Source organism: Setaria italica, chromosome I (assembly GCF_000263155.2).
Source record: "Setaria italica strain Yugu1 chromosome I, Setaria_italica_v2.0, whole genome shotgun sequence".
Lineage (NCBI taxonomy): Eukaryota > Viridiplantae > Streptophyta > Magnoliopsida > Poales > Poaceae > Setaria > Setaria italica.
Genome location: NC_028450.1, coordinates 34,694,979 through 34,711,397, shown reverse-complemented (window position 1 = coordinate 34,711,397; position 16,419 = coordinate 34,694,979). Strand labels below are relative to the sequence as shown.

Sequence of the window (16,419 nt, the reverse complement as noted above, 5' to 3'; positions counted from 1 at the left end):
GCAGCTACTCCCAGTCCCAGTCTACCACACAACTAGTCGCCTTCGACGAATCTTCTTGGCGCAGTCGCGCTCCCCCCCTACCCGTGCGAAAGGAACACACACCCGCCGCGCGCCGCGGTGTGCTGCTGCGCAGGCAGGCAGCTCAGCTTGGCCACAGCCACAAATTAACCTCACCACCAGCGCTCCAGCAGCAACGCAACAGCACCACCATCTAGGCTATCTAGCTAGCTATCCGCGTCGCCGTCGCCATCCCCATCCCATCTGGCCACATCCCAAAGGCGTCCGTCCGCCGCGCTGTGCAGCCGTCAATGCGGACGCCTGCGGCCTAATTCTTCTGATCTTCTCCCTCCCTCCCTCCCCGTCTAGCTCCCGTCCTCTTCCCCTCTCTCTCCGGCCTCCGCTCCAGAGTAGCAAGCAACAGAAGCGCGTGCGTACACGCATACACAGGTAGATCCGATCCCCGCGGCTACGCTGCCCTATAGTGGCGTCGTCGCCCGCGCTGCGCAACAGTGTCTCTTCTCTGCCCATCTACCAGGCTCCCAGCTGTTAGCTCCAGGGCAGGGCAGGCTCCAGCTGCTGTCGTCGCAGCGGAACCTAGCGACGAGGTACTAGCAGCGAGTGGAAGTAAGGAAGGAGCAGGTGGCGGCGGAGGCGACAAGAAATACCGGAGGAAGAAAGCGTGGAGCGCGCTTGTGCCGCTACTGGTTTGTGGTGCTGGTAGCTATGGATCAATTCGCTGGTGCGAGCGGGCGATTTTCTAGAGAGGAGGAGGCGGACGAGGAGCAGGAGGACGCGTCCAATTCTCCCCGGCGCGAGATCTCCTTCATGCCGGCGGCCGCGGCCGCCACCGCGTCGTTGTCTTCGGCGGCTGCCTCCGCATCCGCCTCCACGAGCGCATCCGCGTCCGCCTCGGGGACCAGCAGCGCCGCCCCCTTCCGCTCCGCGTCGGGGGACGGCGCCGGAGCGTCCGGGAGCGGTGGTGGCGGCGGCGGCGGCGGAGCGGTGGACGTGGAGGCGGTGGAGAAGGAGCACATGTTCGACAAGGTCGTGACTCCCAGCGACGTGGGGAAGCTCAACCGGCTGGTGATCCCGAAGCAGTACGCGGAGAAGTACTTCCCACTGGACGCGGCGGGCAGCGAGAAGGGCCTCCTCCTCAGCTTCGAGGACACCGCCGGCAAGCACTGGCGCTTCCGCTACTCCTACTGGAACAGCAGCCAGAGCTACGTCATGACCAAGGGCTGGAGCCGCTTCGTCAAGGAGAAGCGCCTCGTCGCCGGGGACACCGTCTCTTTCTCCCGCGCCGCCGCCGACGACGCGGGCCACCGCCTCTTCATCGACTGGAAGCGACGGGTCGACACCCGCGGCCCGCTCCGCTTCTCCGGCCTCGCGCTGCCGATGCCGCTCGCGTCGCATCACTTCGGCGGCCCCCACCACTACAGCCCGTGGGGCTTCGGCGTCGGCGGCGGCGGCGGGGGCGGAGGATTCTTCATGCCGCCGTCGCCGCCCGCCACGCTCTACGAGCACCACCGCCTCCGGCAGAGCCTCGACTTCCGCGGCATGACCTACCCCGCGCCGGCCGTGGGGAGGCAGCTCCTGTTTTTCGGCTCAGCCAGGAGTACGATGCCTCCGCACGCGCCGCTCCATCCGCCGCGCGCGCCGCCGATGCCACTGCATTACACGTTGCAACCGAGCTCCGCTGGCGTGGCGGCCGCCGCGTCAAGGCCGGTCGTCCTTGACTCGGTGCCGGTCATTGAGAGCCCGACGACTGCCGCCAAGCGCGTGCGACTTTTCGGCGTCAACCTCGACAACAACAACAACTCGCAGTCAGACGGCGGCGAGGCTAGCCATCAAGGGAATGTATTGTCGCTGCAGATGCCCGGGTGGCAGCAAAGGTCAACACCGACTCTAAGGCTGCTCGAATTGCCTCGTCATGGCGCGGAGTCCTCCGCCGCGTCGTCACCGTCGTCGTCGTCTTCCTCCAAGAGGGAGGCGCGCTCAGCTTTGGATCTCGATCTGTGACCTAAAGGGAAAAAATCAAAGGAAAGTTCAACAATTCTTTCTTCTGCTTGTTTTCGTTTTTCCTTACCTCTCTTTTGATTAATCCATTATAGCTTTTGATGATGATAGGAGCTAGGATTTGACGGTTTCCTTGTTTTTGGCTCTTAACTTTTTTGATGAGTTGGTTTGAGAAGATACAGATAAACACTAGGAAAATCGATCAGTGTTTTTCCCAAATCCGTGTCATGTTCTTCATTTGTTCAGCACTCATGATCTGAATTTTCTCGCGCTGTTACATTCCGCTCATGTGTATACCTGAGCACCCCGATTTCATAGGAAATTCCCTACATATGATAACATGTGTGTGCAAATCTGTCTATCATCTCCTAACATGTGTCAAGATTTGAAGACATCATCCATCAGCGGAATCATGCGGTGCAATCGATGAAGAAGCAGCATGGATCGATCTTTGTCGTGATCTTATAAATCTTCTAGAACAAATTGACTCGCAACTGCAGAAGCACGGATGGAGGATATTCATGGATCGCGCGTTCACGACAGAGACAAGCCTGAAGCAACAAATTGCAGGTGAGATCTTAAAATCCCTCGCATTCGGTACTGCTATCTCATCATCTCACATCTACGGGGAGGTCGACATGGACATCACTTATTGCACTGGTACTGTACTGCTGTTCTTCTATGCGTATCATACATATGTATCGAGGATTGAAGAGGCTACCGCAGCAAGAATAAACAAGGACTCCTCCTTTTCTTGCTAAGGAAGGGGAACACAGAAGTAACTCCCATCTGTGGTCCAAATTACGTATAGTTTGGATTGTCTGGGCCTCGACGGCATACTGCATAGTATACATATGTACAGTACAGTTCGAGCTCAGGCAGCAGGGAGTCAAGCTATAGAGAGAGAGAGAGGGAGACCCTTTATGGTCATAACAGTGATCTACTGATCTGTAAAGAGCTACTGGGCATTGCCAACAATGGCGCGCCACTGGCCATAACGCCATGGTACGCCTGCCAGGAATTTATGGGGCGAGAGGAGGACGATCGGCGTACAAACCTAGCTGCGCACTGTTGCTGTGGGAGTAGGAACAGTGCGTAGGTGTTCAAACCTGATGGCTGCCGCTGCAGCCTGCATGTGTTGCCAGCTCCTGCCCCCTTCTTGTTCGATGTGTAGTGTGTTGCTTCGATCGAGGGGGCTCGCAGCTCGCTCGATCCCCTTGTCCCTTTTTACTGCACCAGCCTGCGAGTACTGCAGGGGCGCGGTGTGGGAGCAAGAGAGGCCACGTACCGGCCTCCCGTCAGCTCAGCTGGCTTTGGGGCTAGATGTCCGTAACGACCTAGCAATCTGTAGGGCATGGGTACGGTGCAATTCTTTTTGCAATGGGATGGGTCGGAAACTTAGAAGGGATGGGCGTTGAACCTCACAGTTACAAGAAAAGTGCCTTTGGTCGTCTACTGAAAGAGGGGAAAGAGCAAGAGGGATGTGTGGTATTGGGAAGGTGAAAAGGGAAAGGCCATGGCTGTGTTTGTAGCTGTAGCCTTCTTCATAAAAGATGGAATGGAAGCCTCTCATATGGAGTAAGTGCCTGCTCACTCTTTCTTCTGCCTTGCTGTGTTCAGCATGTACAGATGTAGTTTCTTTCCAAGTCCAAACTCAGTCCACGCTATGCGCCTATGCATGCCTCTGGATAGTTCATCGTTCTGAAGTAGGGATATAGCTTGATTTAGATAGATGCCTTTTTCTGCTCGCGTGCTGTCCTCTTTTACATTCTTCTGTCAGGCTACTTATTATTAGAATCCCCATGTATAGGCCTAGGCCGAGACTGAAAAACTGCATCCTACATCAAAACAGGAGGCTGAAAGGTCCAGGTCGTGCATTTTGGCCTAGGCCTTGAAATCTAGCTTATTTGATGGAAATAGAAATTCAGTAACTGATGCCTAAGACTAGTTTGTTTTATAGAATAAGCAGGAAAAAATATATAATTGGATGTCCTAAGTTTAATTTGCAGAGAAGTTTCTTTTATCGACCTATAGTCTACATCATTGTTCCTTCTCCTCATCTCTGCACTTCATCATATTAACTTCTTTACTTTTGATAGGGAAAATTGGTTTGTTATTTTTGGTTTGTAAATGATATGATTACTGAATATCAAGTGCAATGGCTTCATTAGTTACTTTAGTTTGGAAGGATCATATTACCTTTTAATCTCCAACATATTGCTAGTTTGCTACCCCGAAACCTTCTGATCGATGTAGCATCTTCATTGATTTCACTACATCAATCTAAGTTATCATGCTTCAGAACTGTCTTTGTTTTTCACCGCGAGGGAGAAGTACTTGCCTTTTTAATATCTGAAAACATTATAAGCTCATTGTGGCTGAGGGTTAGTATTAACAGATTAGATCGAGATGTGATCTAGTTCTAATTAACAATCTGGTTGAAGAAAAACAAATCATTTAGCTTCATATATGTTATTATACTCGATCTAGCTAGACTGGTCTATTTTATTTTTCCTATAGGTTCAAATGACTGAAAGGTTGACTTGAATAACGCTTGAATATTACAAATTTGTAGGAACATTTATGAAAATGTTTTTAAAAGAATATGTGTGGTGTACCAATCTGCCAAATCGGAGGTTCTGATATAATCTCAGGAGCTAGCTAGTATATCTTGATTTTTGAGGTAAACATTCAGATTAAACAGCTTGATTGTTGAAAATGAAAGGACAGTGTATGGGTTTATTTTGTCCGTATCTGCTTGCTCCCTTGCGGAATTACACAGTAGAACTCCTGTAGAGGCACAACCTTTAACACTGGTGAAAAGGCACTCTTGCGGGTCTTGCCTGTGATATTTCTCTTGGCCATGACAGTGATTTGAACAATGTTAATAAGGTACCTATGCATAATATGTTATTTCTTTACCATCAACATTGTATGCCATATTAGACGTACAATTGGTGTAATATTGTTTTATGCACTACACACCAGCAGTCCTTAATCTATACGCTACCAATTGAAACTATACTTGTAATTGACACGGTCTGTCGATGACCACCTTAAAATAAGCCATATGGTGAGATATCATCACTTAATCTAACTTGAAAATAATATTCGGATCATGTGTATATATATCTACTGTAATTGATGTGCACATATTAAGTTTATTTTTATATCATGGGTTTTGCACGTACATCGCAACCTTCAAATGAGATATTAGACGGGAGTATGTGTATATCGCAAATGGCATGCATTTTCCAAGAAGATTAGTAATCTTATTTAATAAATAATATGGTGAGATATCATCACTTGATCTTATTTGAAGAAGTTGAATATATTTAGGATCACGCGTGTATATGTATACTATAATTGATGTATATTATGTATTAAATGTATCTGTTATATCATGCATTTTTTTCACATCGCATCCTTTAAACTTTTGCAATGTATGTTAGGATCCAGCTGTGTGTACCATTATTCATCATACATAGCAAATGACATGCATTTTTGAGATACTCCCGTTTGTTAGTTCTGTTTAACTAATAGGTTGTTAAAGAATAGGTATGGTTGTTGGACTTCAGAAAACTTCTATTTTAAACATATTTGAAACACCAAAAGAGAGAACGCAGTTGTCTACTTGTACGTGCTGGTGCAGTATGTTGTGGAATATGACATGTTCTCTATATATCCGGGGATGGATCAGGTGATGTGTAAGAAATTATGTATGTTAGTAAAAGAATCGATTTGTAGCACATTAGATGTGTATGGATAGCATTAGATTAACACTCTTGTTCTAATAATATAAAAAACATGATGGCTTACATTTCATTCTGGAGACCTGAGACATTCACAGAAAATATGTAGTACAATTTTCATATCTTTGTCATTAACTGTACATATATAGGGCCATTTGATTAATTACTTAAGCCTTGACAAAGAAACACCATTATATAAGTTTAAGGAATTAACAATAGTTTTGTTTTCTTTCTTGGAATACCAAATAAAGGTAGCTAAAGATTGTAGTAGTACTTGTAATCAATCAGTTGAAAATTATTGTTCGCAAAGTAGCACAGCTACTGCTCATACATAGTTTGACTCTTATGGCATAATTCTAATATGTAGTCATATATGCCTCCTAGGCTAACATAAACGATAAATTAAAAGTCTCCCAGTAGCATAACTATTTTTTTCACTCAGCTACTGTACTGGTTGTGATTGATTTGTCATTGCAAACACTGATTTGATATTAATATAACGAGAATGCAAATAATGTAATGATATCATCAATAAATACAGGCATGCGTGCATAATTTCTTAACCCATATTAATTCAGGTGCGTTGTTCTACATTGTACTCCTCCATGCTTCTTACTGAAAATCAAGGCAGGTCGTACTGATGGTGGATAATGTACGAATGAAGCTGGGTAGTATACTCATATCACTTTGTTTGATATGAACTCTTAGATCATCATATTATTCCTCTATGCATTTTTCATTGGCAATAAATTCTCGTTGACCTCTGTGCTGTCCGAGAGGGACTTGGCAGATACGCGCCAACATGCATTGATACATGCAAGACGAACATTAAAAAAATAAAATACAACTAAATTTAGCATTAAAGTTGCAGCCAGTACTTCCTCACTGGCAGTCTGGCACTGGGCAGTCCATATCATCCAAAGCATGCATGCATTTGAGATCGAGCTGGTAGCGACGAACCAATTGCAGTCCAAATTAAAGTTTCGGAGGGAGTAAAGTTTAGGTCCTGAATGTTTAGATACTCATTAAGTACTAAATATAAGTTAATTACAAAATTAATTGCATAAATGAAGGTTAACTCGCGAGACGAATCTATTAAACCTAATTAGTCCATGATTTGACCATGTGATGCTACAGTAAGTATGTGCTAATCATGGGTTAATTAGGTTTAATAATTTTGTCTCGCGAATTAGTCACGGCTTATGCAATTAGTTTTATAATTAGTTCACGTTTAGTCCTTCTAATTGGTATCCAAACACTCCAAGATTATGCATGGAAGGCAGTCAGGGTATATCTGAACTCTAGGATAGTGGTCCCTTTTGGTTTCGAGATCTGGACCAGCGGCAGAGTTGCAGGGATTATGTCCTGTCGGTATGGATACTTTCTGTCAGCTCGTATGGAATACATATACCACTTCGTATATGTATGTGGGACCATGTTTGCACATTGTACAAAGCGGCTGCCCCGTCCACCCAGCGGAGGCTGGAACATAACACGTACAAAATCTCTCTCCCTTTACAGTATGGGCGTGTTTGGGATTGCTCCGCACCAAGTTTTGCAGTTCCTCCAGATTCATCTTGCCAAATACCTCTAGCTCCACTAGCACCAACTCCAAAAAAAGGTGGATCTAGGGGCCAACTCCAAGGTTTTCTGAATACTCCAGTTTCAAACCTTCTCTTGGAGTTGGGGGGTAATTACCCACATACCACCGATTGCACAAGATACCAGTTCGCAAAACAAAATAGTCTCTCCCCTCCTCCCGTCGCCCCCTTCCTTTCTCCCATCGCCCCCTTCCTCGTCGTCGGCGTCGTTCTCCTCATCCTACTGCTTGTGCTCTTCTCGCTCTCCTTCCTGCTCACCTCCTCACTCGCGCACGTCTGGCGCTCGCTCTCCCCGCTGCTCGCCACGCCCCCTGTCGCCGCCATGCTTGCCCATGCCGGGGCCATGCTGCCCTACCTCATGGCGGCGGCCGTGTTCGCCGCCGCCGCATTCTTCTCCTACCACCGGCTCCCGCACTAGCGCTACCACAACCCGCGATGCTGGGGCTCACAAAGGCGCTCGAGTTCGACGTCCAGTTCCAGACCAAGGAGGTTGTGTGCGCTGGAGCTGGGAGCACCGTCGGCGGCGCCGACGCGGCCATGTGGCGCGAGATTGAGGCCCTACCGTGGAAGAGTGACCAGGGCGGGAACAACCCGGACTATGAGTGCCTCCGTGCCGAGCTCGAGGCAATGAAGCTCCAGGCGGCGCGAGGAGCCCGAGCTCGCAGGCTCGGAGTGGGCTTGTGCTCCGGGCGGCAAAGGGAGGGGGAGCCCAAGCTTTGAGCGGCGGCAGGGAGCTCGAGCTCCAAGCGGACAGTCTTGATTCGTCGTGGGGACTAGCTCCGTATCGAGTTCGCGCTCCTCTCCGCCTCCTCCCTCACCCTCAAGAACCGAGTGCCACGCTTGCTCTGCTCCTCCCCACTCAATTTCGCCTGCTGCGCTTGCCCCGCTCCTCTCCAGCAAGTTCTTGAATGAGCATGGCCTTGCTAGAGAGAGGTCCCCCGCTGCGGCCGCCTGGAGCTCAGGATCCTTGGCTGCCGCCACCCGAAGCACAAGCTCCCCAGCCACCGCTGTTGCATGGAACTCGGGCTCCCCCGCCGCTTGGGGCGATTCGGCGCTGCCGCCGCGAGCTGGGGGAGTGGGGCCTTGCACGGGTGCGCCGCCGCCATGAGTTGGAGGAAGAGAGGAGCGTGGCAGAGAAGAGGTCAGAGAGGAATTAAAAAAAGGATGAGTCACTGACCCGTGGGTCCCACGATACAGGGGTATAATAGTCAATGCACATAAAAACATCATGTTCCTAGAGCTGGAGTCCTCTCATTTGCCAAACAAGCGCAACGACTCTATGTTTTCATGGATTTGGTGGAGTGGAGCTGAAGGAAGGTGGAGTTGGTGGAGTGGAGCTATTTTTTCTAGAGCGGAGTAGTCCCAAACAGGCCCTAAATGTCAACCTACTCGTTTCGAATTCGTTTGAAAACCGGGAGCTCTCTCCTCCATCCCTCTTTCTCCTATTAGATCTGGATCGGAGGCGCACTGTCGCCGAACGGAGAGTACCAGCGCGTGGTGCGGGGAGCGGCCAGGCCGTGGCCGCTGCCGCCATATCGGATCCGGGCGCGCGCGGTGCCAAGCGGCAACGGCATCAGCGACTGTTGGCACGGTAAGGGGGGCCGCTGCTACGTCGGCCTGGGTGCCCGTGCGGGGCACGAGCGGATCTCGTGCAACGCGTGCTCGGCCGGGGCCGCCGGCGTGGATCTGGGGTGGCACAGCGCAGGGCAGTTGGGCGCCGATGAGGTGCGACGTGGGTGTTCGCCGACTGGCACTGACGCGCCGTGGCACGGCGCGTGCCACTGGCCATCCGACGTGACACGGTGCGGGGGTGCTGGTGCACAGCGACGGGGGCCGGCTGCCACGGCCTCGGCGTGACTGCAACGCCCGGCAGCCGGATGCCACGCGGAGGTCTCCAGCGTTTGGATTCGGCGCTGCGCGAGCCTGGCGGAGCCGCCGACGCACGGATCCGACCACGCCGACGACGGATCCGGGAGGGCGCCGGCTTGGCGTGCGGCCTCGGCCCCCGATGCGGGCACCAACTCAGAGCGGAGCCGCCGAGCGTGGCCGGTGGAGCATGGGGCCAGATCCAGCCATGGACCGCTCACCGGGGCAATGCACGGAACTGGCTTGGCATGACGTTGGTCTGGCGCGGGGGCGACGGATCCGGCTTGTTGCCGCGGCGGCCAGGCACGGGGTTCAAGGGGACCGCCCGTCTGGCGCGAGGATGTCCTGCCGTAGCAGCGAGACCCTACGCGGCCGATGAGAAGGGCGCTGCCAGGGCTGCCACCGTCCCCGCATGGTTGCTGGCCGACGAGCGGGCTGGAGGGAGGCACGCAGCCATGGATCCCGCGGCACGGTCGGGCGTGCTGTACCGCACCTTCATGGCGGCCTCCATCTTGCTGCGTGGCGCGACACGTACGGGTCGTCCTCCTGCGGCGGCGTGGACTACGGGCGACCGTCGCGGCACCCGGCGTGCTACTCAGCGCGTCTTGGAGCCCAGTAGCAGCTGGTGGGCGGTGGGCCCCTGACCCCTTAGAGGCCGTGAGGACGAGCCGCGCGGGTCAGTGATGCGCGGTCTGGTGCGGTGGCATCCAGAGCCGGCGCTGCCCCCTTGCCACGCACGATGATGCGTCTTTCTTTTTTCTTTTTCCTTTCTTTGCTCATTTTTTAATCTCAGCAAAGGTTGATTTCTTGTGGGATACAGTAATATTATGGACTTCAGTTGTTTTTCTACGTTCCTTGGGTGAGAGATTTTTTCCTCTGTGTACAGCCGGTCTTTCCTGTCTCATTTTTTCCTTGTTCTCCTCTTTTTGTGATATTTTTCTCTTTTCACAAGTAGCAAAAAGCTATGGTTCTTCATTTTTTTTCTTTAATTTCTTTCGCTGTACATGCGTTTTTTCATATTTCTGGCTCTGTTCAAAGTTTCCTCTCCATGAACATGTGATTGCTCTGTTAGACAGTAGATATACGGCCCATGGGCCTGCCCCTAGTGTGCGTCCCTCCCCGTTACTTCCGTCGGATCCTCCTCTTTTGTTACACCGCGTCGGTCACTAGTTCTTTCTAATGTTCTTGTTGCTCCTGGCATTATTAAGAATCTAATTTCCGTTCGCCGCTTTACCATTGATAACAATTGTTCCATTGAGTTTGATCCGTTCGGTCTTTCTGTGAAGGATCTTCAAACACGGAGCGTGATCGCCAGATGTAACAGTTCGGGTGACCTCTACCCTTTCTTTGTTGCACCTGCCACCAGCACCACTACCCTCGCCGCCACTACATCCACGTCCGCCCTATGGCATCGCCGTCTAGGTCACCTAGGGTCTGATGCTTTGTCCAAGCTTATTCGCTCCAATGTCATTTCATGTAATAAGTGCACGACTGACCCTTTATGTCATGCTTGTCAATTAGGTCGTCATGTACGGCTCCCATTTAGCTTGTCATCCAGTCGTGCGTCCAAACCTTTTGATCTCATTCATTGTGATCTTTGGACATCTCCTGTTTTGAGTGCCTCGGGATATAAATATTATCTTGTTATTCTAGATGATTGCACTCATTATGCTTGGACATTTCCTTTACGTCTCAAATCTGAAACGTTTGAGCTGCTGTCCCGTTTTTTTGCCTTTGCACGCACTCAGTTTGGCGCCTCCGTTAAGGCCGTCCAGTGCGACAACGGCCGCGAGTTTGACAACTCCTCGGCCCGCACGTTCCTCCTCACCCATGGCGCCACCCTTCGCATGTCGTGCCCCTACACATCCCAGCAAAACGGTCGTGCCGAGCGCATTCTTCGAACGATTAATAATATTATTCGTTCTCTTCTTTTTCAGGCTAGCTTACCCCCTGTTTACTGGGCTGACGCTCTCCATACCTCCACATATCTTCTCAACCGTCATCCCACAAAAACCTTAGCTGGCCGCACACCTTACCTAGCGCTCCATGGCACCCCTCCATCCTACGATCATCTCCGTGTGTTTGGATGTGCCTGTTATCCTAACTTGTCTTCCATTGCTGCAAACAAGTTCTCACCTCGCTCCACTCTTTGTGTCTTTCTCGGCTATTCCGAGGATCATAAAGGTTATAGGTGTCTTGATCTTCACTCAAATAGGATCATTGTGTCTAGACATGTTATCTTTGATGAGTCCTCCTTTCCATTCACCAACATGTCTACATCTCCTATTGATCCTACCACCCTAACCTTTTTGAGCGATGAGGACACTGTCACTTTGCCCATTGGGCCTAGTGTCGCTGCTGCAGGTACCCCGACTGTCGCTGATGCTGCCCCCGGCGCTGCTGCCCCTGCGGACACACCGTCCCAGGCTGCTGCCGGTAGCGCCCCTGGCACTCCCGGCACCTCCAACGGCGCCCACGTCGCCCCGGCTAGCCCCGGTGCTGCTGCCCCTGGGGATCCGTCGCCCCAGGTCGCTGCCAGTAGCACCGGCGCTCCGCCTGGTACCGCTGCCCCTGCGCCGCAGGTTGCTGCCAGCGGCACCCGGCGTACTGCCTCCACAGCGCCACTCGTCATCACGCCGGTAGCTAACGAGCACAGCATGCGCACTCGAGGCAAGTCCGGCTTCGTGCAACCGGTCGATCGTCTCAACCTCAGTGCTGCTGCTCTTTCTCCGCTACCGCAATCCGTTCGGTCTGCACTTGTTGATCCGAACTGGCGCGCGGCCATGCAGTCTGAGTTCGACGCTCTCAAGGCTAATGACACCTGGTCGTTAGTGCCTCGACCTCCGGGAGTCAACATTGTTACTGGCAAATGGGTTTTTCGGCACAAGTTGTTGGCAGATGGCACACTTGATCGCTATAAGGCTCGATGGGTTTTGCGCGGTTTCACTCAGCGACCTGGCATTGATTATGATGAGACATTCAGCCCTGTTGTGAAGCCTGCTACGGTCCGTGTGGTTCTCAGCCTGGCTCTCTCTCGCTCGTGGCCTATGCACCAGCTCGATGTGAAGAATGCCTTCCTCCATGGTCATCTTACAGAGACAGTGTACTGCTCTCAGCCTTCGGGGTTTGTTGATTCGTCACATCCGAATCATGTCTGTCGTCTCCACCGGTCACTCTATGGGCTGAAGCAAGCTCCTCGTGCTTGGCGCACTCGGTTTGCCACTTTTCTCACTTCGATTGGGTTTGTTGAGTCGAAGTCAGATGCCTCCTTATTCACATACTATCGAGGCAGTGAAGTGGCTTATCTCCTGCTTTATGTTGATGATATTGTGCTCACAGCTTCATCGTCAGGTTTTCTTCAGCGGATTATTTCAGCTCTCCGCCAGGAATTCTCTATGACTGACATGGGTCCGTTGCATCACTTCTTGGGCATTTCAGTTGAGCGCCGAGGTGATTGCCTGTTCCTCTCCCAGCGTCAGTATCTTTTGGATATTCTGGACAGGGCGGGCATGCGTGACTGCAAGCCTTGCAGTACTCCCGTGGAGACTCACTCCAAATTGTCGGCTAATGGAACACCTGTGACAGATGCTACAGACTACCGCAGTATTGCCGGAGCCTTGCAGTACCTCACCTTTACTCGTCCAGATATTGCCTTTGCAGTGCAGCAAGTGTGCTTGTTCATGCATGACCCCAGAGAACCACATCTTGCTGCTATGAAGCGCATTCTCAGATACTTGCAGGGCAGTCAGGACCTTGGCCTTCACCTCTCTCGCAGTGCACCAGACACTCTTATAGTATACTCTGATGCTGACTGGGCAGGATGTCCAGACACTCGCCGTTCTACCTCGGGGTTTGCTGTGTTCCTTGGCGACAATCTCATTTCATGGTCTGCCAAGCGTTAGGCAACAGTATCCCGTTCGAGTGCAGAGGCTGAGTACCGTGGTGTGGCGAATGGTGTCGCCAAGGCTTGTTGGCTGCGTCAGTTACTTGGTGAGCTTCGCTGTCCTCTCCGCAGAGCTACCATCGTCTATTGTGACAACATCAGTGCTGTTTATCTCTCCACCAATCCAGTCCAGCACCAGCGTACCAAACATGTCGAGATTGATCTTCACTTTGTTCGTGAGTGAGTCGCTCTTGGAGAAGTCCGTGTGCTGCATGTCCCTACCTCTTCGCAGTATGCTGACATCTTCACCAAGGGACTTCCGACATCAGTGTTCACAGAGTTTAGGTCCAGTCTTAATGTTCGCGGTGCTCCTACCTCAGACTGTGGGGGTGTGTTAGACAGTAGATATACGGCCCATGGGCCTGCCCCTAGTGGCTCACCTTGTGGCCTATATGTATACACTGATCATGTCTATTGAATATTAATCCAAGTATTATACAACCCTAATACTCTCTCATGCTCGGTACATCATTTGTGCAACGTCGAAAATTACTGTTAAAAGTTCATGAATGTGGTTGAGCATGTGCAGCACACTATAGGTACATCTAATGTACAACATGGGAAGCCCTGCAGGTGGTGTGCAATAAGAGCCTTGTGTGCAGGTGGTGAGCAGTGCAGTACCCACCGTGTACATGCATAATGCTTCAAACGGGACACTAAGGCCCTGTTTAGGAACCTGGTGCTAAACTTTAGCACAATGTTAAAGTTTAGCACCATCAAATGGAGGGCTAAAGTTTAGCCCCCTGGATGTTTGGATAGGGTGCTAAACTTTAGCACCTTTGGTGGTAAAAGATAATTATACCCCTCCTTTCTCCCCTCTCCTTTATCGCTCCTCAACTTCTTCCTTTAGCCGCCGCGCAATTTCTTCGAAGATGAGGTCGCCGCAGACGAGGAGCGCGCCATCGCCGGGGACGGTGACACAGCCGAAGCCGCGCGGGCAGTCCCGATCCCAGCACGGCATAGCCGGGATGGTGTGCCAGGCGAGGTGGACGAGGTCGAGCACCTTCCACTGGATCTTCCCCGTGCAGCGGTGGAAGGCAAGGGTGAAGAGCAGGGGGACCGGAGGCCCAGCACCCGCCGCTGGGAGAAGAACCGGGCCTTATCGGCGAGGAGGTGGTGCAAGCGGCGGCACATGAGGTGGTAGGCTGTGTGCACCACGATGGGGAGGCAGAGGAGGTAGGTTAGCGCAGCGTCTCGGGGAGGCCCGGGATCAGCAGCGTGTCCCAGGCCGGCTGCTGCGGGTCCTCTGGGGGACGCGGCGGCGCGGGGGGTGTTGGTGGTGGCGAGGCGGTCCCCGTCCCGGCCTCTGCTGCTGCAGCCGCCGTTGACACGGCGGCCCAGCCCGAGGCCGCAGCTCCGGCATCGCTTCCTCAGCCGGAGGGCCCCCCGGTCGGGGTTGGCGTTGGTGCCGGAGAGGGCGAGCCGGCGGCGCGGGAGTGGGGATGGAGGGAGGGAGGGATGGAGGGGTGGAGATTTGCGGCTGGGTGCGGGGAGGAGGAAGTACGCCGCGGGGACCTTGTCGCGCGACGCCGACTCCCTCGCCGCGCGCCTTGCCGACGGGGAGGACAGGCCTAGTGGCACCGACGACGGCCAGCCCTTCGCCGAGAGAGAGGGGGGTGCGGAGGCAGCGGGGCCGGGCGGAGGTGGCGTGGTTAGCGAAGGGTGGCAGGGGTGTGCGGGAAGGAGAGGAAGGGAGGCAGCGTGGCCGGCGGAGGAGAGAGGGGGGCCAACCAGGGAAAACATTGGACAGGGGACCAATTTTAGCAAGTTTAGCACCCTTGAGCACCCCTTGGATGTGCTAAAGAAAATGGGGATGCTAAACTTTAGCATACACCCTTTAGCACCGTTGTTTGGAACCCATATGCTAAAAGGGTTAAAAGTGGGCCCTCCAAACGAGCCCTAAGGTGGTGCTGTTTTGAAATATGTATGCATATATGCATGTAAACTTGCACCTTTGTCCTCGACATTCGGGGACTTTACGTTCCGTCCCGTCAATGGAACGTCGGTACAAATACAGTTCACAAAATAAATAAGATATAAAATAAATGAGATACGGGAGAAATACATATGAACAGAGGATAAAATCATACGTGACCCGACGCTGGATCGACGTCCAGGATTGAACCCACCGGGGCTTCTTCCGGAAGCGAGCGCAAGAATTTCTTCCGGTAGCGACTAGCGAGCGCAAGAATGATGGGCTCATGCATGCATGGCGCCCCTGCAGAAAATGCTTCCCAGCTGCAGCAGTGGCCAGTGGGCGTCGTCCGATTTTACTGTGCCGCGGGCCGTGACTGTGCACGTGGTGCAATAATAATGCCGCTGCTACCCCTGCTAGTGCTGCTGCCGCCGCCTGGTACGGCGATTATCGTTTGGCGCTGTGCCAGGCGCGCTGCACGCGCATGCATGCGGCGCGTGTATACGACGACCGGCTACATGCACGAGTGCCCCCCCTGCCTGGCCGGCCGGCCGGGCCGGTGTTTCTTATCGATGCCTTTGAACTGTGTGTGACAGGGGCGCTCGCAGCTGTACTGTGAGCCGCCTGTGCGTGCAGTTGTGTCTCTTGTGGTTTGCATCCACGGTGCTGTGGAGTTTTTGCAAACGACGCCGTGGTGGGTACGGTGGGCTTTGCGTGCCAGACGTTATCGTCTTTATGCATGTGGTTTGCTCTGCTGTGAGCTTTCTTGTGATGCAACGAAGCAAGGCATCATTTCAAGTAGATAATCAATGGCTAGCTTTTCAGCCTGTACGTAAAACTTAGCGAAAGTTCAATTTACTGTCCTCAAATAATGCGGTCATTTTAACTCCGATTAAAGATGGGCGTGGTTCGGATCAACCCAGCGGTTCGTCGAACCGATCCAGGAAAACGACCCAAATAATGGGCTCCTAATTCGAACCACGAAGCAGCGTAGGGGCAACGTGTCAGAACCTTAGGATTGAGCGGATCGACCGCACGCACCCCATGGGGCGGCGACACCTCGACGTGCTTCGTCTTCGCTATCGTGTCCGCTTACGACGGGCTCAACAACCATGGCCTCGCCTTCGTGGCGGTCTCCGCAGCAAAAGCGGGGCACACTACTAGGGAAAAACGCCATTAGTACTGGTTGGGAATCCTCTCAGTATCGATTTCCCAACCGGTACTGGTAATTCAGTACTAAAGGGATCTTTTAGTACCGGTTGAAATAACCGGTACTAAAGGGTATTAAAAAATTAAAAAAAATAAAATCCTCCTGGCCCCGGCGGC

General features: G+C 52.4%; 1 protein-coding gene across 1 annotated transcript; it reads left to right on the top strand.

Moving 5' to 3' along the window:
- Positions 1–64: 64 nt before the first annotated feature.
- LOC101763559 (B3 domain-containing protein Os02g0683500) lies at positions 65–4,937 on the top strand. Its single transcript, XM_004953406.4, has one exon. The coding sequence runs from the start codon at positions 724–726 to the stop codon at positions 2,017–2,019; it is 1,296 nt and encodes a 431-aa protein (XP_004953463.1). The 5' UTR covers positions 65–723; the 3' UTR covers positions 2,020–4,937.
- The last annotated feature ends 11,482 nt before the right edge of the window (positions 4,938–16,419 follow it).